This window comes from Syngnathoides biaculeatus, chromosome 1, assembly GCF_019802595.1.
Source record: "Syngnathoides biaculeatus isolate LvHL_M chromosome 1, ASM1980259v1, whole genome shotgun sequence".
Taxonomy (NCBI): Eukaryota; Metazoa; Chordata; class Actinopteri; order Syngnathiformes; family Syngnathidae; genus Syngnathoides; species Syngnathoides biaculeatus.
This window is the reverse complement of record NC_084640.1, coordinates 8,330,558-8,349,928: the sequence shown is the minus strand read 5'-3', so window position 1 is coordinate 8,349,928 and position 19,371 is coordinate 8,330,558. Positions and strand designations below refer to the sequence as shown.

The following is a 19,371-nucleotide window of genomic DNA, read 5'->3' as shown; positions in this document are numbered from 1 at the left end:
GATGCAATGCTACTTTCCATTTCTTGACTTTATTAACCATGATGTGTTTTGGGTGTGAGATCATATCGTCTTTAACAAGTTCATTAAATGACAGGGGTATAATCAGAAATCCTTAAAACAGGAACAAATATTGACAAAAAATAAAATAAAAATGATGCATTTTTATAACATTTTAAAGATGAAAAATATAATGTGACATCGAGTAAAATAAAATACATTTATATGTCTTCTTTGTAGGGATAACAGCCTCCTTCCACACTTGTGATGTGTGGAGCGTGTCGCTGAATAATAAATCCATAAAAACATTAGTGAACCACAACGAATGCATCCCATCATGCCTCAGGTGCAGAATTTACATCCAGGGTGCTTCTCAGGACTGATTGATTAAATTCACCAGGGGGGTGTCGAACAGCTTTTGCTCCCCGGATTCTCCGCAATTAACACGCAAGTGGGCCACAACGCACTCAAAATAATATTTGTTGTGGTTGCATTATTGTTCTCCGTCGCGCGAATTAAGGTGACACGAGCTGCTCGAAGTGCCACTGCTGGGTGGGATGACGGGTGCAGGGACGCAGGATGAGGTCTCCCGAGCGGGCGCGGACTACATTGGGCGGGGGGCTCCGCTGTGGGGGTCCGACCTTCACAGCCTCCATACACAACTGGGACTGTCGGTGGAGCAGTTGTCCACTCAGCTGGAAAAAATAAAATGATAAATAACGTTTGACCTGAATTGATCCACATCAATACGTCGTCGTTTTACCTTTATGAACGTCCACTGGAGCCGGTCACCGACGGGTCGCTGACACTCGGAGAGGACAACCCGCTCGCCGACGGCGTCCAAACAGAAACCCCCCGCAGGACCCCACCTCACTTCCCCGTCAGAGTTGAGATCGCAGTGCTGCAATGACCTCCGGGTCATCTTTGTGCTTTCTTTCATTCAGAGCTTGAAAAGAACCCCACCGTCCTGCTTACCTGACTGCCCGTGCCGCTGCACGGCGCCAGGATCATGGCTCCGGCGGGCGCCCCCTGACCCGGGACGCGGTCGACGCAGCCACCAACTGCCACGCTATACAGCTTTAAGACACGTAAACAGCACAGTTGGCGGTAAAAGTCACATTCAGTCTCTCACAAAAATCACACACCCCCTTACACTTTTGTAGTCGTTTTCTGAAAACACGAAAGAAATGAATTTTTGTGACGCTGTAAAGTACTACAGCTTAATGCAGCCCTATGGGGGCACAAACCAGTGCAATCTGTAGGCCGGTCCCAAGCCCGGATAAATGCAGAGGGTTGCGTCAGGAAGGGCATCCGGCGTAAAAACTGTGCCAAACAAATATGAGCGTTCATCTAAAGAATCCCATACCGGATCGGTCGTGGCCCGGGTTAACAACGCCCGCCCCCGGCACTGCTAACCTGCAGGGCGTCGGTGGAAATTCAGCTACTGTGGGTCAAAGACAAAGAAGAGGAGGAAACCGGATCCAGCGTCAGAAGAAAAAGAGGAATGCACAGAGCCTACAACTGAGTGTAGGGACTTTGAATGTTGGGACTATGACAGGAAAAGCACAGGAGTTGGTTGACATGATGATTAGGAGAAAGGTTGATATTCTGTGCATCCAAGATAGCAGGTGGAAAGGTAGTAAGGCTAGAAGTTTGGGAGCAGGGTTTAAATTATTCTACCACGGAGTAGATGGGAAGAGAAATGGAGTAGGGGTTATTTTAAAGGAAGAGCTGGCTAAGAATGTCTTGGAGGTGAAAAGAGTATCAGATCGAGTGATGAGACTAAAATTTGAAATTGAGGGTGTTATGTATAATGTGGTTAGCGGCTATGCACCCCAGGTAGGATGTGACCTAGAGTTGAAAGAGAAATTCTGGAAGGAACTAGATGAAGTAGTTCTGAGCATCCCAGACAGCGAGAGAGTTGTGATTGGTGCAGATTGTAATGGACATATTGGTAAAGGAAACAGGGGCGATGAAGAAGTGATGGGTAAGTACGGCATCCAGGAAAGGAACTTTGAAGGGCAGATGGTGGTGGACTTTGCAAAAAGGATGGAGATGGCTGTAGTGAACACTTATTTCCAGAAGAGGGAGGAACACATAGTGACCTACAAGAGCGGAGGTAGAACCACGCAGGTAGATTATATTTTGTGCAGACGATGTAATCTGAAGGAGGTTACTGACTGTAAAGTAGTGGTAGGGGAGAGTGTAGCTCGACAGCATAGGATGGTAGTATGTAGGATGATTCTGGTGGTGGGTAGGAAGATTAAGAAGACAAAGGTAGAGCAGAGAACCATGTGGTGGAAGCTGAAAAAGGAAGAATGTTGTGCAGCCTTCCGGAAAGAGGTGAGACAGGCTCTCGATGGACAACCGAAGCTCCGGAAGACTGGACGACGACAGCCAAGGTGATCAGAGAGACAGGCAGGAGAGTACTTGGTGTGTCATCTGGTAGGAAAGGGGAGAAGGAGACTTGGTGGTGGAACCCCAAAATACAGGGAGTCATACAAGGAAGAGATTAGCGAAGAAGAAGTGGGATACTGAGAGGACTGAGGAGAGGCGAAAGGAGTACATCGAGATGCGACGTAGGGCAAAGGTAGAGGTGGCAAAGGCTAAACAAGAGGCATATGAAGACATGTACACCAGGTTGGACACGAAAGAAGGAGAAAAGGATCTCTACAGGTTGGCCAGACAGAGGGATAGAGATGGGAAGGATGTGCAGCAGGTCAGGGTGATTAAGGATAGAGATGGAAATGTGTTGACTGGTGCCGGTAGTGTGCTAAATAGATGGAAAGAATACTTTGAGAAGTTGATGAATGAAGAAAATGAGAGAGAAGGAAGAGTTGAAGAGGCAAGAGTGAAGGACCAGGAAGTGGAAATGATTACTAAGGGGGAAGTCAGAAAGGCACTACAAAGGATGAAAACTGGAAAGGCAGTTGGTCCTGATGACATACCGGTAGAGGTATGGAAGCAATTTGGAGAGATGGCTGTGGAGTTTTTGACCAACTTATTCAACAGAATACTAGCGGGCGAAAAGATGCCTGAAGAATGGAGGAAAAGTGTTCTAGTTCCCATTTTTAAGAACAAAGGGGATGTTCAGAGCTGTGGGAACTATAGAGGAATAAAGTTGATGAGCCACACAATGAAGTTATGGGAAAGAGTAGTGGAGGCTAGACTCAGGACAGAAGTAAGTATCTGCGAGCAACAGTATGGTTTCATGCCTAGAAAGAGTACCACAGATGCATTATTTGCCTTGAGGATGCTCGTGGAAAAGTACAGAGAAGGTCAGCAGGAGCTACATTGTGTCTTTGTGGATCTAGAGAAAGCCTATGACAGAGTACCAAGAGAGGAACTGTGGTACTGCATGCGTAAGTCTGGTGTGGCAGAGAAGTATGTTAAAATAGTACAGGACATGTATGATGGCAGCAGAACAATGGTGAGGTGTGCCTTAGGTGTGACAGAGGAATTTAAGGTGGAGGTGGGACTGCATCAGGGATCAGCTCTGAGCCCCTTCCTGTTTGCAGTGGTAATGGATAGGCTGACAGATGAGGTTAGACTGGAATCCCCTTGGACCATGATGTTCGCAGATGATATTGTCATATGCAGTGAAAGCAGGGAGCACGCAGAGGAACAATTGGAAAGATGGAGACATGCACTGGAAAGGAGAGGAATGAAGATTAGCCGAAGTAAAACAGAATATATGTGCGTGAATGAGAAAAGTGGAGGGGGAAGAGTGAGGCTACAGGGAGAAGAGATAGCGAGGGTCGACGACTTCAAATACTTGGGGTCAACAATACAGAGCAATGGAGAGTGTGGTCAGGAAGTGAAGAAACGGGTCCAAGCAGGTTGGAACAGCTGGCGAAAGGTGTCTGGTGTGTTATGTGACAGAAGAGTGTCTGCTAGGATGAAGGGCAAAGTTTACAAAACAGTGGTGAGGCCGGCCATGATGTACGGATTAGAGACGGTGGCACTGAAGAAACAACAGGAAGCTGAACTGGAGGTGGCAGAAATGAAGATGTTGAGGTTCTCGCTCGGAGTGACCAGGTTGGATAGGATTAGAAATGAGCTCATTAGAGGGCCAGCCAAAGCTGGATGTTTTGGAGACAAGATTCGAGAGAGCAGACTTCGATGGTTTGGACATGTTCAGAGGCGAGAGAGTGAGTATATTGGTAGAAGGATGCTGAGGATGGAGCTCCCAGGCAAAAGAGCGAGAGGAAGACCAAAGAGAAGGTTGATGGATGTTGTGAGGGAGGACATGAGGACAGTTGGGGTTAGAGAGGAAGATGCAGGAGATAGGCTAAGATGGCAAAAGATGACACGCTGTGGCGACCCCTAACGGGACAAGCCGAAAGGAAAAGAAGAAGAAGTAAAGTACTACAGCTTGTTTAATTGTGTACAATTCGTGTGGCAAACTTTTTTCTGACTCTTGTCCCAAATAAAAGACCAGAATGGGAGTGTACTCTCAAGTTACACTACAGGTGTCAAACTCAAGGCCCGGGGGCCAGATCCGCCCTGCTGCATGATTTTATGTGGCCCAGGGAGGCAAATCACGTGTATTAACTTCCATGATCTGTCCCAAAATTTCAAATTGTCATGTCAGAAATGATAACGTTGAGCTATGACTAGCATTTTTGTGTAACCAAACCAGAATAGTTGGAAGACCCATTCCCCTTGATTTCTGGTTCCAAAAGTAGTTCATAAATTTAATGCATGAATATGATGAGGCAGTTAAGGATTATTTTTTTTTTAGGGTTTCACAGTCATAATGGCCCTCTGAGGGGAAACCGGAAGTAAAAATGTGGCCTGTGACAAAAATGAGTTTGACACACCCGAGTTACACCATGACACCAGTGCCGGGTTACAATGGCACAAATCAAGCGGGTCAAGTAGAATCCCAGCTACTAAACTTCAAGTCATGTCAGATCATTGCTTGGCTCAAGGAAGTCACAAATTCAGTCAGACAGTATTGCTCAGTTACAAAATATATTTGCACTCAGTATCTGCAGATATACATATATAAATATACCCCACTTTGACCGCTGAATCATGTCGATGCTTCCGCCATATTGCATGTGGCAAATTCCTGCGATTGCTGACGATGCCTCACTGGTGTTCGACTCAGGGGTGCACCCGCAATTTTTGCACATTAAACCACATCTCATTGGATGAAGATGACTTTTTACTACTCTTTCTTTATTTTGACTTCAAAGATTTTTATCTATTTTTTAAACACATTAGTGGATGTTAATTATTGAGCAAACAGAGGCACCAAAACCCATGCGTATAATTCCCAGTCTCGTGATTGCAAATAAATACTCCTTATGTGTTTATACAGGAGATGTTTTATATCATATGAAAGTGTGTGTGCATGTGTGTGTCCATGCTACCTCGCCTGAGAGTCCTGGTCTATCCTGCGGAACGTACAGTTGGGGACGGATTTTGGTCAGGTACCAATGGAAGTCCCTACAGGCCAGAGTCTTCTTCAGCTGCAGGCGCTCTGTAATATTGGGCCCCTCAGACTGCACATATTTGCACATTTTACCCCAGTGCACTCTCTCTGATTTGCAATATGACTCGACGCACGCACCTGCCGAATAAAATGAGCCAGCGTGTCTCGCCTGTAGAAGATTTTGCGGTATGCATCCATCCACGTCTCCGCTATGCGGATCTTGTTCCTCTCGAGCTGCTCCCGGTCTTGGAAGCGGGAAGGGAGGCGGGGGAGGTGGCGGCGGTCTGGCTGGGCCACCCGAGAGCACGGAACAACCTCCATGGAGCCCCCGCACAACCACACCTTGGACAGCATCAAGCGGGAACAGTGGGATTATGTTTCCTTTCCTCCATTCTATTCTCTCAAACACTGGAAAGAATGTGAATCATGTTCTTTTGCTTTTACACGCTGCAAAAAAATTGCATATTTAATCCATCACGTTTCCCCAAAACGGGCTCTAATGATCGAGTAATAATTTCTGATGCTGATCCTTGGTGAAAAGCAAAACATTCCTAGACCATGACTTGAGCATAAAATTCCCAACAAGTTGGCAAAAGGCAAATGGATCACCCAAGCACACACAAAAAAAACAAAAAAACTTTGAGGCCAACAATATGAATCATATTCCATCCCGCGGATTTACTGATTTAGCTGGATTTGAAACAAAAACTAATAATAGTTCATTTACCCTGATTGACAGCTCAATTTGTTCCCCTCCCCGCAGTAGAATGCCAGGATCAAAGCCTCCCACATGGTGGAAGAAATGTCTGTCAATGGCCAGAACTCCACCCCCCAAAGCTGGACTCCTATTGCAGTCAGAATCAAAACAGGAGGAAGTAATCACAGCGCAGAGAATTCGAGAAAAACATTCCACCACGGTGCGAAAAGCGGCTGTCGCGGCGGAAGTTCAACTCTGGGCTGTCGTCATGACACCAGAAGCCCATAACAGAGGTTCTCGACTCACAGTACAGGTTCAATCGCCAAGGCCGAGTCCTGGTCCAGAAGTTGCGGTTTGGGCTCCCAGGAAAAGTCCAGATTCCAGTCGAAAACTCCCCACACCGGCCACTGGGTGACGTTGTACTCGAACGTCTGCCGGTGGATGGCGTCCACCACGGGGGAAACCACTCTTGTCCTGCGCGGAGGAACCACACACCCATGACACGCGCGCCTGCGTCCAATAACCGAACGTCTTTCATTAGTCACGGCTCTGGTTCGCATGTGTGTTTGAAATATTTCCATCATGCGGTTGAATCTAAGAGCTGACAAAAAGCAAAAGATGGAGAACAAAAACACAAACAACGGGATATCATGTGACCGCTTGCAGACATAATCGGACTTTTAATTGGAGCCACACTGCGAGAGAATGAGTAGCATCGCGAAATGAGACCTTTGAGCATTTACTTCATATCCTACGATCCATCCATCCAATTTCTTAGCCACTTATCCTCACAAGGGTAGCAGGGAGTGCTGGAGCCTATCCCAGCTGTCAACGGGCAGGAGGTGGGGTACACCCTGAACTGGTCGCCAGTCAATCGCAGGGCACATTGAGACAAACAGCCCCGCTCGCAATCACACCTAGGGGCAATTTAGGGTGTCCAATTAACGTTGCATGTTTTTGGGATGTGGGAGGAAACCCACGCAGGCACGGGGAGAACATGCAAAGTCCACACAGGCGGGTCCGGGGTCGAAACCGGGACCTCAGAACTGTGAGGCCAACACTTTACCAGCTGAGTCACCGTACCCCCCTATATCCTACTAGTGCGCTGAATTGTCACCACTATTTGCCGCACTAGTAGAACGACTAGGGGGCACCGGTAGAAAGATTGATCAATGTCAAATAAATAGAAAAAGAAAATGAATAAGGCAAATATTCTGAGTGAGATTTTGAGTTTTTGCAGTGTGATTTTAATCCTGCTACTAGTAGCGCGTAGTTTTGCCCGACTCGTAACATTTGGTTGTTCGGCTGGTGCACCCTAGTCATTCTACTAGTGCACTGAAATGACATACAGTAGTGGAAAAAAGCATCACCTCTAAGACAGTATTTTACTAGTGCACTGAATATACAAAGCACATACTAGTACACACACTACAATTCAACTAGGGCTCATTAGTCATTCTACTAGTGCACTGAAATGACATACAGTAGTGGAAAAAAGCATCACCTCTAAGACAGTATTTTACTAGTGCACTGAATATACAAAGCACATACTAGTACACACACTACAATTCAACTAGGGCTCATTAGTCATTCTACTAGTGCACTGAAATGACATACAGTAGTGGAAAAAAGCATCACCTCTAAGACAGTATTTTACTAGTGCACTGAATATACAAAGCACATACTAGTACACACACTACAATTCAACTAGGGCTCATTAGTCATTCTACTAGTGCACAGTAATGGAGAAAACATACCATATTTAGTCATTCTATTATTGCACTAAATTGTCTTGATGGTGAGGATATAGGATATGAACAAATCAGCGCACTGGTAGGCTATCAGAGGCGGGGGGGGGGGGGGGGGATCAGTTTTGTTGTTCAAAATGAAGGAAATGCAACATTGCGCTTGCCTGTCCCGGGCCAGCCTCTCCAGGAGCGGCTCCAGCCAGCCCTCGTGGCATTCGCACTCGGGGTCCACGAAGACCAGCACCTCCCCCGAGGCTTCGGAGGCACCCAGGTTACGGCACCCTGCGACCCCCAGGCGCTGGGCGCTGCGGACCAAACGCACCCCGTCCAGGTGGGACACGTATTCACTGAGGGTGGTCTTCAGGTGATCTGCAAAGGGGGCATGGATGGATGGCTATAGATGACGGTTGCACATCCACACAAGTGGGCGGTACTTGTATGGATCCTCTGTCGGCATACCCTGCGTGCTGAGGTCGTCGACCAGGAGAAGTTCCAGCAAGAAGGATCTGCGCGTTGTGCTCAAGACGCTGTGCAGTGTGCGCACGAGACTCTCCCAAGCTTCGTTGTGAAAGCAGATGACCACGCTGGCAGAAGGCAGAAAGTCTTCGTACTGCTCGCCCAGGCACCTGCCCCTCCCATAAATACGGAGTTGGAATGTGCGTAAAGGTGCGTTTGGTCTCTCGGCGGCGCACTCACCTGGGATGTCGCGCATCGGGCGGGGACCTGCGGGTGTCTTCTTCATCCTGCGCATCTTCTCCGACATCACCGAACACCAGTTCCTTCCTCGTCGCGGGCAAGAGCACCTTGTAATTCCACTTCTTCAGCAGCGGGTCCTTGGTGCCCTGCGTGGACGCCACGAACAAAAGCTGGTCCTCCTTAAGCGAGTTGATGGGCACGAGATCGGGCAAGAGCTCCAATGCGGCGTCTCCGATGAGCTCCAAGTCGTCCGGCAGGCCGGGGGTCCGCTGGAAGGGGTGTCGCGGGGTGCCGAGTTTCTGGTAAGAGTGATATTTCCCTCGGTGGAACCTCTCCACGACTATCAGTAAAAGAAAAGCGAATCCGAGGAGCGACAACCACAAACACAGCATCCTCCTGTGGACGCCCCACTGCCCCATCTTTGGAGAAAGGCACCGAAACTCAGCCCAGTTCTCTCCTGACTCCCATCGCGTCCCGAAAGGTAATCAGATGCGCCGTACATGCACCGAGCACATTCGCCTCCATAAGATCCGAGAAGTAGGTTGCCAAGATCACCCCCCCCCCCCCCAAAAAAAAAAAAAAAACAACTCCACAAGTCCGCTCGGTCGCCTCTTCATCGAGCGCACCCCCGAGGTCCTAAAGCCTGCACGCTCCTGTAAACACAGACCACGTGTACACGATCCATCTGCTACTCGCTGTCAAATATCAAAGTCACAATACAAGATGAGATGCATAGGCTACATAATTTAATATCAAAATGTATGCAGGTGTGAGCCATCGCAGGACTGGGAAAAACTAATGAAATTATCATTACGTATGGAAATTTACATGATTGCAATCTGAGTTACATTTAAAAAAGAGCTATATAATTTGTCCCCCCCCCCACACACATCACTTCCTCATCCTAAAGCCGACGCTTGTGATTGGCTCTCCCTGGTCATATGCAACAAAAATGACCAATTTTCTTTGCAAATATGACCTCGACGAGTGACTTTTGAACAGTTTCATCCTTCTAATTTTCACTTGTCGGGCTGGCCATCATGTCACCGCGGTATGTGCTTTTCCACAGGCTGTGTACATATACTGCAACAAACACATTATTTTGTTATGAATTTAGAGTTCATACAGATAATTATTTTTATGAACAACCAATAGGTTGTTGTTTCCAAATTAATAATATAGGATTGGAATCTGCTGTTTTTAGTGAACCCTCCCCCTTGATGCATTAATTCAAAATTAAGAAAATAATGTAAGAGTGAATTTTTAAAGATTTGCTGTTGATTAGCTGTCAATCTTTTTTTTTTTTGACCCATTTAGGCCGAGTTAGGCTTCATCTCAACTGTGATATTTTTGGGGGAGGACAACTTTTTCCAACCATGTCTTTAAAATAGTTAACATTACTGTGCGATGACGACAGCCGAGTACTTTGGCCGCCATCAAACCGCCCGAGAGCGTGACAATATTTTAGTTTTGGTGGTAGCAACGCTCGAGGGCTGCAGGCCATCTGCGAGTTCCGGAAAAAATGCCGGAGGTCGAGTCCAGCTTGGATCTGGTGGCTCCAGTCTTGGCAGTTCGGTAGTTCATCTAGATAGAGCATAAAAAAACATGAAAAATTACTTTTTCCCATGGAGTTGCTATTGCAGGGAGATTTAGACGTTTGTAGCACTGCCTAGTGGCAATAAAAATATTTTATGATTTTTTTTTTAACCTCTTACTGGACACATTGAAATATTGTTGATTAGGTTTCCCCACTACTTTTTAAAAAAAAATAAATTACACACTTTTTTCCCCCGAAATACAGTACTTATTGTTATGACCATCATTCACTATGTGTATATTTAAATTTGGTAAATACACAATCTGCAAAGATGCTTAGTGCATTTTTCCACGCAGGGAAAATAAAAAAATAAAATAAAATAAATAGATACTATCGTGTGGCATCAACAAGGAAGAGAAGGGCGGGGAACATCTGAGAAGCGCGCTGGAAGAAACGGGCCTTTTTTTCTGTTAACTACGTTAATGTAGTACTTAGGGATAGTAGTTTGGACCGCTTTCCGGGGCCTTTTTTTTTCCTGAGACGCTGACGTGATGAGGGAGAAGAAAGAGACGGCGGACCTGTAATGAGAGGCCCGGGTGGAAGATGAGAAGGGGTCAGCGAAGGTCAGTTGAGTGAGTTGTGGTGGGAACATTTTCATAGGGGAAATACGGGGGGCTCGCAAGTTCTTCGTGTATTTCCACAAGCGAACACTCCCATAAATTCTCTGCTCAGGCCAAAATACACTGAAGTGAAGTTTCTCTTAGCATGACAAGGTCGGAATGTGTCTGCTAAAACAAAATACCGCATGTGCACAGTGAGAGAACGTTTAATGGAAGGGCTGAGCAATTATTAACGCATTTGGGGGCTTTATCATTTGTCGACTTGGCTGAAAATGATCATAAATCCATAGAAGAAAAATATCTGTGTCATAAGACAAGTGCATGGTGTAATCTGCCACTCCCTCAAAATTATTTTATATAGGCTTTACTTGGTTGGCTTGCTTTTTTGTTTGGATTAAGGGACAAAAGCTTGCAAAAATAATTCCATTGTCTCAGTCATTTTTAATGTTTTCAGTGACACAATTTCTTGTGTCTTATCTGCTTTTTCTTTGACTTTTTGAGGTGAAAAGGAACCTGGGTGACAACCTCGTGAGGGCGAGCGGCACTGAAACGACGACGGCCGTCACATGCCCCACAACGACATCAAAATCCACAACAACAGTTTGCGCATTTTCCTTCTGCTTTTTTGGTGCCGCTGTGGCGCAACAAGCTCGGGGACGTCGGCGAGGCAGTGTGGGGAGGGTGGAGGTCAAGGGTCATGTCCCCGACATGCAGGGCATGAGTCAGGAGAAAATGCAAGAACATTACATTGGATCACTCGGGCTCATCACGACTTCATTTGGCGGGTCACATTGCGGACAATTTGGGATTCTGAGTATTGTTCAATTGGATCGATCCTGACCCGGCTTCCCTTTGAGGATCCTTCGTCAGAAGTCAACAGCAGCAAAGAGGAAGAGGATGATGCCCCTCGGTCCACATGACTTCCCCGTCTCATGCGCTCTAATGAGGGATGAGATGCGTCTCGTTAGCGAACGTCACATGTCTCTGTGCTCACCAGCGCTAGATTCAATTATTGCGCACAAACAGGAAAACCACAGCAGGGGCGAGCGGGCCAGTGGGAGGACATCTCGTCGGAGCTGGACGTCCGCTCGAGGGCCACCGGGACTACTTTGACTTTATCCCTTTTTATTTTCCAAAATGGGAGTCTCGCAATACGTTTGGCTTCTCGCCTGCTTCGGCTTTGTTTACCGAGCGGAGGGACGCAAAAGTAAGATGTTCAACTTTGAAATAAGACTGTCATTGAAAACTTATGTCAATTACCGTATTTAAAAAAAAATACATCTCTATATGTTTTGGTGCTGAGAATTAAAAAAAAAAAACACTTTACATTTGTCATGTTCAACTCACCGTGATGATGTCGCCCTTCAGTTCAGTTTTGCAGCCTCGTGAGTTTCATTACCCGAGTCTCCGCTGAAGATAATTTCCTGCATATCTTTCACCTCCTAAAAAAAAAAAAAAGATTCTGTCACAATCAAGCAAGACCAATATTGAATTTAATTACTTACGTTCAATTGTAATCATTAGTTGGATTTTAAGCAAAGGATGAAGTTATGGAAATGTCATCGGCATCTCTGACTTCAGTGAAATGTTATTTGGACCTAAAGTCAAAGGAGCAGATGGAATTTGTTTGTGTCATCCACCCAAGTCGTATCTCCATACATGTTCACATGTATAGATTATGAATTATGTCTATTACATCCACGTTTTATATATTGTGGTGTGTCACCATATAGCCATGTTTGTGCTTCTCCGTCGTCAGCATACGCTGACGTGTTCCCCCACAAGCATGCAGCGGCAGGAAAGTCGCCTTGGCCCATCCCAGCCATCCCGGGTTGGAATCCTGACACCGTCCCGTGGGACGATTACCTCTACCCCCCCGTTAAACCCCAGCCCAAGCAGCTCACGCGCAGACCAGGTGAGTCTGGATCAAGTTCTTGCGTTACAGGCGTTTCCCGACATTTGTCAACCCATGTGTCATAATTTTACATTTGACATTAATCGCCTGGTGAAGTGCGAATAAATTAATTTTAAATCAAATAAAAATAAACACAAATTATGTGATTTCAATTATTTGGAATCAAAAGGAATAAAACAAATATTTTGGTTTCATCATGAAATTGTTGACTTATTACAATCCAATTAATTAGAGATGCATGGATTATTCTTGTATGAATGAATCAAATAATGAATTAAATAAAACAAACAAATATTCATAATTTTTTAGTAATTTTATTGTATTAATTAGATCATCAAGTATAATTAAATTAACTGGAAATAATAAATTAAAAATGAGCATGAATGGTTATTTTGGGATTAAAATAAACAGTTTTAAACATTTAAAATCCACATATAACATTTTTTTGCCTCATTTATTGATAACCAAAAATGTATATAATGTATTCTGAAATAACGATGATTTTTACTCGATTTACTCCCAAATATCCTTCCTCACTGTGACATCTGTGCCAGTTGAAGTAGGGAGAGAAAAAAAAAGCTATTGCGGAAATTGCTGGCCCGTTATGATTGTTGCCCCCACTGCCCGTCTCAGGGGGCAAGCCCGCGGTCCGCCTCACAAGCGACAGCCCCGCCCTCAACGGCTCCGTCATCTCCTTCACGGCCAAGCTGGAGTTCCCCCCGTGCCAGAAGGAGGACGACAGCGGGGAACTGGTGTGGGATGAACGCTGTGACGACGGTAAATACGGGGATGGAGGCCTTTCGGAACCCTTTAGGTCCAATTTGACCTGTTTTGATGTTTGACGGCAATTTAAAATAAAAAGTCATTTAAAATGTAGTAGTTTTTTTTTTTTCCATGTTCTCCTCATCACAAGATTGCCCTTTCCTCCATCGCAGCTAATGGACAAGTGCGCTCGGGCTACGTGTACAACTGGACGTCCTGGTTGGAGGACTACGGCTTCGGGAAATGCGCGGACCCCGCCAAGTGCAACGTGTTCCCGGACGGGAAGCCTTTCCCCCAGAGTAACGACTGGAGGCGCAAGAACTACGTCTACGTCTGGCACACCATGGGTGAGGGGGGGGGGGGCCTTCACATCCTGTGTGACATTCGCATTAGACATAGCAAAGAGTTTACACACCCCTCTTCCAATGCTCCAGCGTTCCCCGCGACCCTTGTGAGGATAAGCGGCAAAGAAAATGGACGGATGGACATTGTGCCTAAATGTTTTGGCCAGAGAGTTTAGGAAAATGGCGACAGCGATACTTTTTCTAGTTTTTGTTTCCAGTTTTTTTTTTCTGGATATTTTAGGACAATATTACGAGACATGTGACGGCCACTCGTCCAGGCTGACCCTCAACACCTCCAGCATCCCTCTGGGAGCAGAGGTCATGGAGGTCATGGTGTACCGCAAACGCGAGCGCAGGAAGTACAGCCCCTTGAGCACCGACAACACCGTTTTTTTCGTCACAGGTAAAACCCAACACTTGCTCCTTGTTATTTTACTATAAAAAAAATAAAGCTACTTTTGATAAGGTTTGAATATTATTTGTACTTGTTAATTTCTCACTAAATATTTGGTTGTTTTATTGCTTCATCACATTTGGGGGGTCAACCAGACAGCCCATTGCACGACGGAGAAAATTGTGGCCTCTCCCTATATTTTATTTTCATATTTTTCCATCTTGATATCGGCTGGCCTTATCTGCGCTTAAGATATGATCCCAGTGGCGGTGGACATCTCCCAGAAGGGCGCGGTCAACGAGTCCGACAACGTGTTCTTCCGGGGTGAGGATGTCGTCTTCCGAGTGCGCCTCCACGACCCCAGCGGTTACCTCAAGACGGCGGCGGCCATCGACTACATGTGGGACTTCAGGGACGGCAACCAGCTGGTGACCCACCGCGACGTGACCACGCACGCCTACGGCAAGGTGGGCAACGTCACCGTCAAGCTGGTGGTGGAGGCGGCGTTTCCGAGGGCGTGTCCACCTGCTGCCCCCACGTCCGAGCCCGGCGCCTCCACTCCGACACCGCCCCCATATGGTAATACGAGCAACAACAATAACGATAATAAGGAAACAAAAATGAATATTTGAAATTAGTTTATTATTTTAACACAAAAATAATTATTATGTATTTACATTAAATAACATAGATTGACCATTTATTTATATATTATTCATAATAAACAAGAACAAAAATATAACTTTTTATGTTACTTTGGACACAAGGTGGGGTTGCACTCAATTTTTTTTTTTTTTTACTTGATTGATTTTTAGCTTTTAAAAATGTGGCTACAGCACCTGACTAAAATTACTTAATGAGTAGCGTAATTTCCGGCCTACCGATAATACGAGCAACAACAATAACAACAACAATCTGGAAACAAAAATGAATAAATAAAATTAGAAATAGGTTGACTATTTTAACACAATAAAAATGATTATGTATTTTACATAACATAGATAAACCAATTATCTATTTATTATTCATAATATACGGTAGATCAACAAAAGTATTATTTTTTTTAGGTGACTTTGGACACAAGGTGGGGTTACACCCATTTTTTTTTTTAACTTGATGTTTCTGCTATTGATTTTGGCTTTAAAAATGTGGCTACAGCACCTGACTAAAATTACTTAACGAGTACTGTAATTTCCGGCCTACTGGTAATACGAGCAACAACAATAACAACAACAATAAGGAAACAAAAATGAATAAATAAAATTGGAAATAAGTTTACTACTTTAACACAATAAAATTATTATGTATTTTACATAACATAGATAAACCATTTTTTTATTTATTATTCATAACATACAGTAGATCAAAATTATATTATTTTATTATTAGGTATTTTTTTGAGGTGACTTTGGACACAAGGTGGGGTTACACCCAATTTTTTTTTTTTTTTACTTGATGTTTCGCTACAGCACCTGACTAAAATTACTTAATGAGTACTTTAATTTCCAGCCTACAAGCGCGGCTTTTTTCACACGCTTTCAACCCTGCAGCGATGCGGTGCTAGCATTAGCGTTGCGCTGGCGTTAGCACATGTGGTTACAAGTTTAACGCTAGCCCTGCACTAAAGCTAGCACCGCGCTAGCGTTAAACTTTTTCTGTGTACCGAGGCGTATAACCAGGTGCGCTCTGTAGGCCGGGAATTGCGGGAATTATTTCACTCTGAAGGAGCAATATAAGGTTCTGGGTATAGCATGCTCCTCTTATTCCATATTAGTCTTTTTCCATATTAGTCTATTCATTATTATTATTCCTCACTGGTAAATTCCACTCACTTTTTCAAATATTTTTCTCATTCGCCTCATCACGATGATAAAAACATTCTCCCCTCCTACAAAAGTGCACTATGTCCCTGATTGTGTGTTCCTCCTCTAGAACCTTCCACATCTCCACTAGGCCCCACGACCACCACCCAAGGTGAGCTCGCACATGCCATGGCTGCTCATTTGCATACGAGTTGATGCCACCGTGCCACTTCCTGCAGCGATCTCGGCGACATCCGGCTCATCTCCCGTCACCGCGACGACGGGCTTACCCACCACGGAATTCCTCCCGTCCATCGTGTCCGGCGCGACCCCGGAGTCGACTCCCTACTCTCCGCTCCGCAGCAAGCGCGTGCTCAAGGGCGGCGGGTGTTTCCGCTACGTTTACGGGTTCTTCGCGGGGAACATCAGCATCATCGGTTGGTCTGATCCGAAAACAGGCACTGAGAGCTAGAGAGGGCTAACTCCATTAATCGCAAAAAGTTCCTATCTTTCAGATGAAATCATAATTAGTTCTAATTTTGAGAAATATTGGGGCCAGTGCACGGCAGTGCATTTGTATGTTAGTATACATAAATGATAATTAACATCTTTCATGAACTATTGCATTTAGGAACATGTTTGGACTTACAATACCATTGGACTAAACTTTTTTGAATCCCCTGAATAATTATTGTTCACATGCATGATGTCATGACATACAAATATTAAATTATATTTTATTATTCAACTAATTTAACAGAGTAATTCAATTTTTTGGGGGGGATGTGTCGAAACGCACAAACCTCACGAAACCCCCATTTCTGTGTCCAGAAGCAATCATTGCAATATTCGTCATCAAGATATAAAAATATATTGCAGCTGTAAAACTTTAAATCACTAGTCGGCAAAATGACAAAAAAAGGTAGTGAGCCAAGTCAAACTCTCACTGCCTCAAACACATTGAAGTCATAGCTCAATTCCATTTTTGGAGCGGTGTTGTGCTTTTTTTTGGGGGGGGGGGGCAGTTTTATAACACTGCCATCTGGTGTTCAAACTCACGTTGTGCAATCTCTCAATTTTTAAATCCGCTCCACTCAACTTTCAATTTCTTAACACGAACAAGGATGCAAACCACAAAACACAACTCAATATAAATAATATAAATCCGGGATGAGCAGACTGAATTGTTCTATTACAAATAAATTCCCCCCTCCGCCGCCTCCCCCCTACAGAGCCCAAGCACTCAGTGAAGAGCAAGGCCAACAGCCGCATTGTGGAGGTTCTGGCTGCCAGAGTAACCAAGACCGACGTCAGCTTCCTGGTGAAATGCCTCGGCAGGTGTGTACTGGAACTGTACCGTACTTGAGAACGACTTTTACTTACTAGCAAGTGTTCTCCTCGCCAGCATCCCCACGTCGGCGTGCACCATCGTGTCAGACGCCGCCTGCACTCGGGTGCACAGCATCACGTGCGACGACGTTCCTCCGTCCGCAAAGTGCGAGGTGAGCCTGAGGAGGACCTTTCCGCAGCCGGGGATCTACTGCGTCAACATCACGCTGGGGGACTCGCGCAGCCTGACCCTGACCAGCACCACTGTCACCATCAACAAGTCCCAAGCGGGCCCCGGTGAGTTGAGACAGGAACTCTGAGGGGTGAACCTGTTTGGTTGCAGAAAGTTCATGAATAATTTTTGTTCCCATAGAGTCCAAAAACGCACATGCGACTGAAGTGATCCTTTCTACAAGCGCCGTACTAGTAGCCTTCTTTGCATTGATTGCATGTGTTGTTTACAGGTAAGTAACACTAATTCCATTTTTTTTTTAACATTTTCATATTGTTTGTTATCACTTAGAAATTCTTATCGATATTTTGGGGTCACAAGATGACACTAAAAAAGTCATAAATTTAATTTAGCCATTTTTTTTTTAATTTGAAGCATTTATATTAGTCAATCTTTAGTGACAGCGCAAACAGTTGCGGCCCATTGAAATCAAAATATTGAATAACAGTAAAGATGAACAGCTTCATAAATATGAATCAGCATTGTTAAAATATGTTGCATCTCAAAGTTTGCAAATCCAAGTGCAGAAATGATCCAATTTCCTGCATATCTCAAAAATAGCACCATTCATTTGGCTGTCTGCTATTGCGTGAATGCAAAATGGCCGCCGCATCCTGGCACTTCGGCGCACAGGTCCCTCTGGTGCAGTGCAGCAAAATGAAGCTCTCCCCTCTCTCTCTCTCCAGTGGCATAAACAGTAGAGAGAACTTTACAGTTTGTAAAATAATGTTTAAAAAGCACTTTGAAGACATTATGACACATTTGCGTTAGTTTCATAGGAGAAATGTACTAGATGGAAAAAAAATTTGAATGAGCTTCAGGAAACATGTTGCTAATCATTAAACTCCATTTGTGATACATCAAATATATTTTGGCAGAAAAGTGTAATCATTTGAACGAGGATGATGACTGACAAATGTCAATAACGCACTTGTGACCCTACTCGGCACGTCTTACCCGTCTGTCCAGACGCTACAAGGTGTACCGGCCCATTCGTAGGTCAGCGCTGGGGGGCGCGATGCACCTGAGGGAGCTCCTCTTCCCCTCGGGCGAGGAGAGCCACCACCTGCTGACCGAGAGGCGTACCATCTAGGTGCCAAAGGTCATGCACGTTAAATGGTGGATCCATTGCATGGAAAACATGAGCATCCAATGCCGTTTAATACTCAAGATGATGTCATTTGTATGAAATTGTGTTGAGTTATTTTACTCAAAATCAACTTCCAAGTCTTTTTCTTCAAATCTTTTTGTGATGTATTGACTCACGTCAGAGAGGTAATCTGTGTATGCGATCAATTTGCAGAAATACATTCCACAATTGTTTAAACAGTTGCTAACAAGTGTAAAGCAGTCACGCTTGAACTCGTCATTAAATGCGAAAAGAACACAGACGCTAATAAAAGGTGCCAACTAACAAACGCGTGTCCAGAAGCAATTTATTGAGTGAATATGATTACTTTTTACCTGGTTATAAACCCAACATTTTCCAAAACAGTTGCCCAAGGTACATTTGATTTTAATTTGAGCAGTGGTCCATTTTGCCCCCCCCCCTCCCCCTTTATTCCCAGCTGTTTTGCTCCTTTTGTGCTACAGTGGATAAACCTGAAATTTGAGTAGTCAAAATTACTTGGGAAAAATTTAGCAGTGGGAAGTATAAACAAATACTTCCTGGAGAAAATGCATCAGTACTCCAGGCCGGTAATTTTACACCCTCTATTGCACAGTTGTCAAACTCAAGGCCCAGGGGCCAGATCCGGCCCACCACATGATTTTACATGGCCCGCGAAGGCCAATCGTGGATGCTAACTTCTGCGATTGTTCAAATCTGTACCAAAATTTCAAATTGTCACATCAT

At 44.9% G+C, this 19,371-nt stretch overlaps 2 protein-coding genes across 2 annotated transcripts; one reads left to right on the top strand and one right to left on the bottom strand.

Annotated features, from left to right (window-relative positions):
- LOC133497612 (polypeptide N-acetylgalactosaminyltransferase 15-like) lies at positions 1–9,000 on the bottom strand. The gene is made up of 10 exons (XM_061813659.1): positions 8,582–9,000; positions 8,345–8,511; positions 8,050–8,254; positions 6,444–6,611; positions 6,168–6,285; positions 5,579–5,782; positions 5,379–5,510; positions 973–1,074; positions 761–898; positions 1–692 (listed from the first exon to the last, which is right to left on the bottom strand). The coding sequence occupies exons 1-10, from the start codon at positions 8,998–9,000 to the stop codon at positions 513–515; spliced, it is 1,833 nt and encodes a 610-aa protein (XP_061669643.1). The 3' UTR covers positions 1–512.
- Positions 8,941–18,928, top strand: gpnmb (glycoprotein (transmembrane) nmb). The gene is made up of 13 exons (XM_061813670.1): positions 8,941–9,062; positions 11,240–11,945; positions 12,498–12,653; positions 13,287–13,430; positions 13,589–13,762; positions 14,001–14,162; positions 14,406–14,732; positions 16,086–16,127; positions 16,195–16,392; positions 17,188–17,293; positions 17,361–17,581; positions 17,658–17,748; positions 18,486–18,928. The coding sequence occupies exons 2-13, from the start codon at positions 11,876–11,878 to the stop codon at positions 18,607–18,609; spliced, it is 1,815 nt and encodes a 604-aa protein (XP_061669654.1). The 5' UTR covers positions 8,941–9,062; positions 11,240–11,875; the 3' UTR covers positions 18,610–18,928.
- The last annotated feature ends 443 nt before the right edge of the window (positions 18,929–19,371 follow it).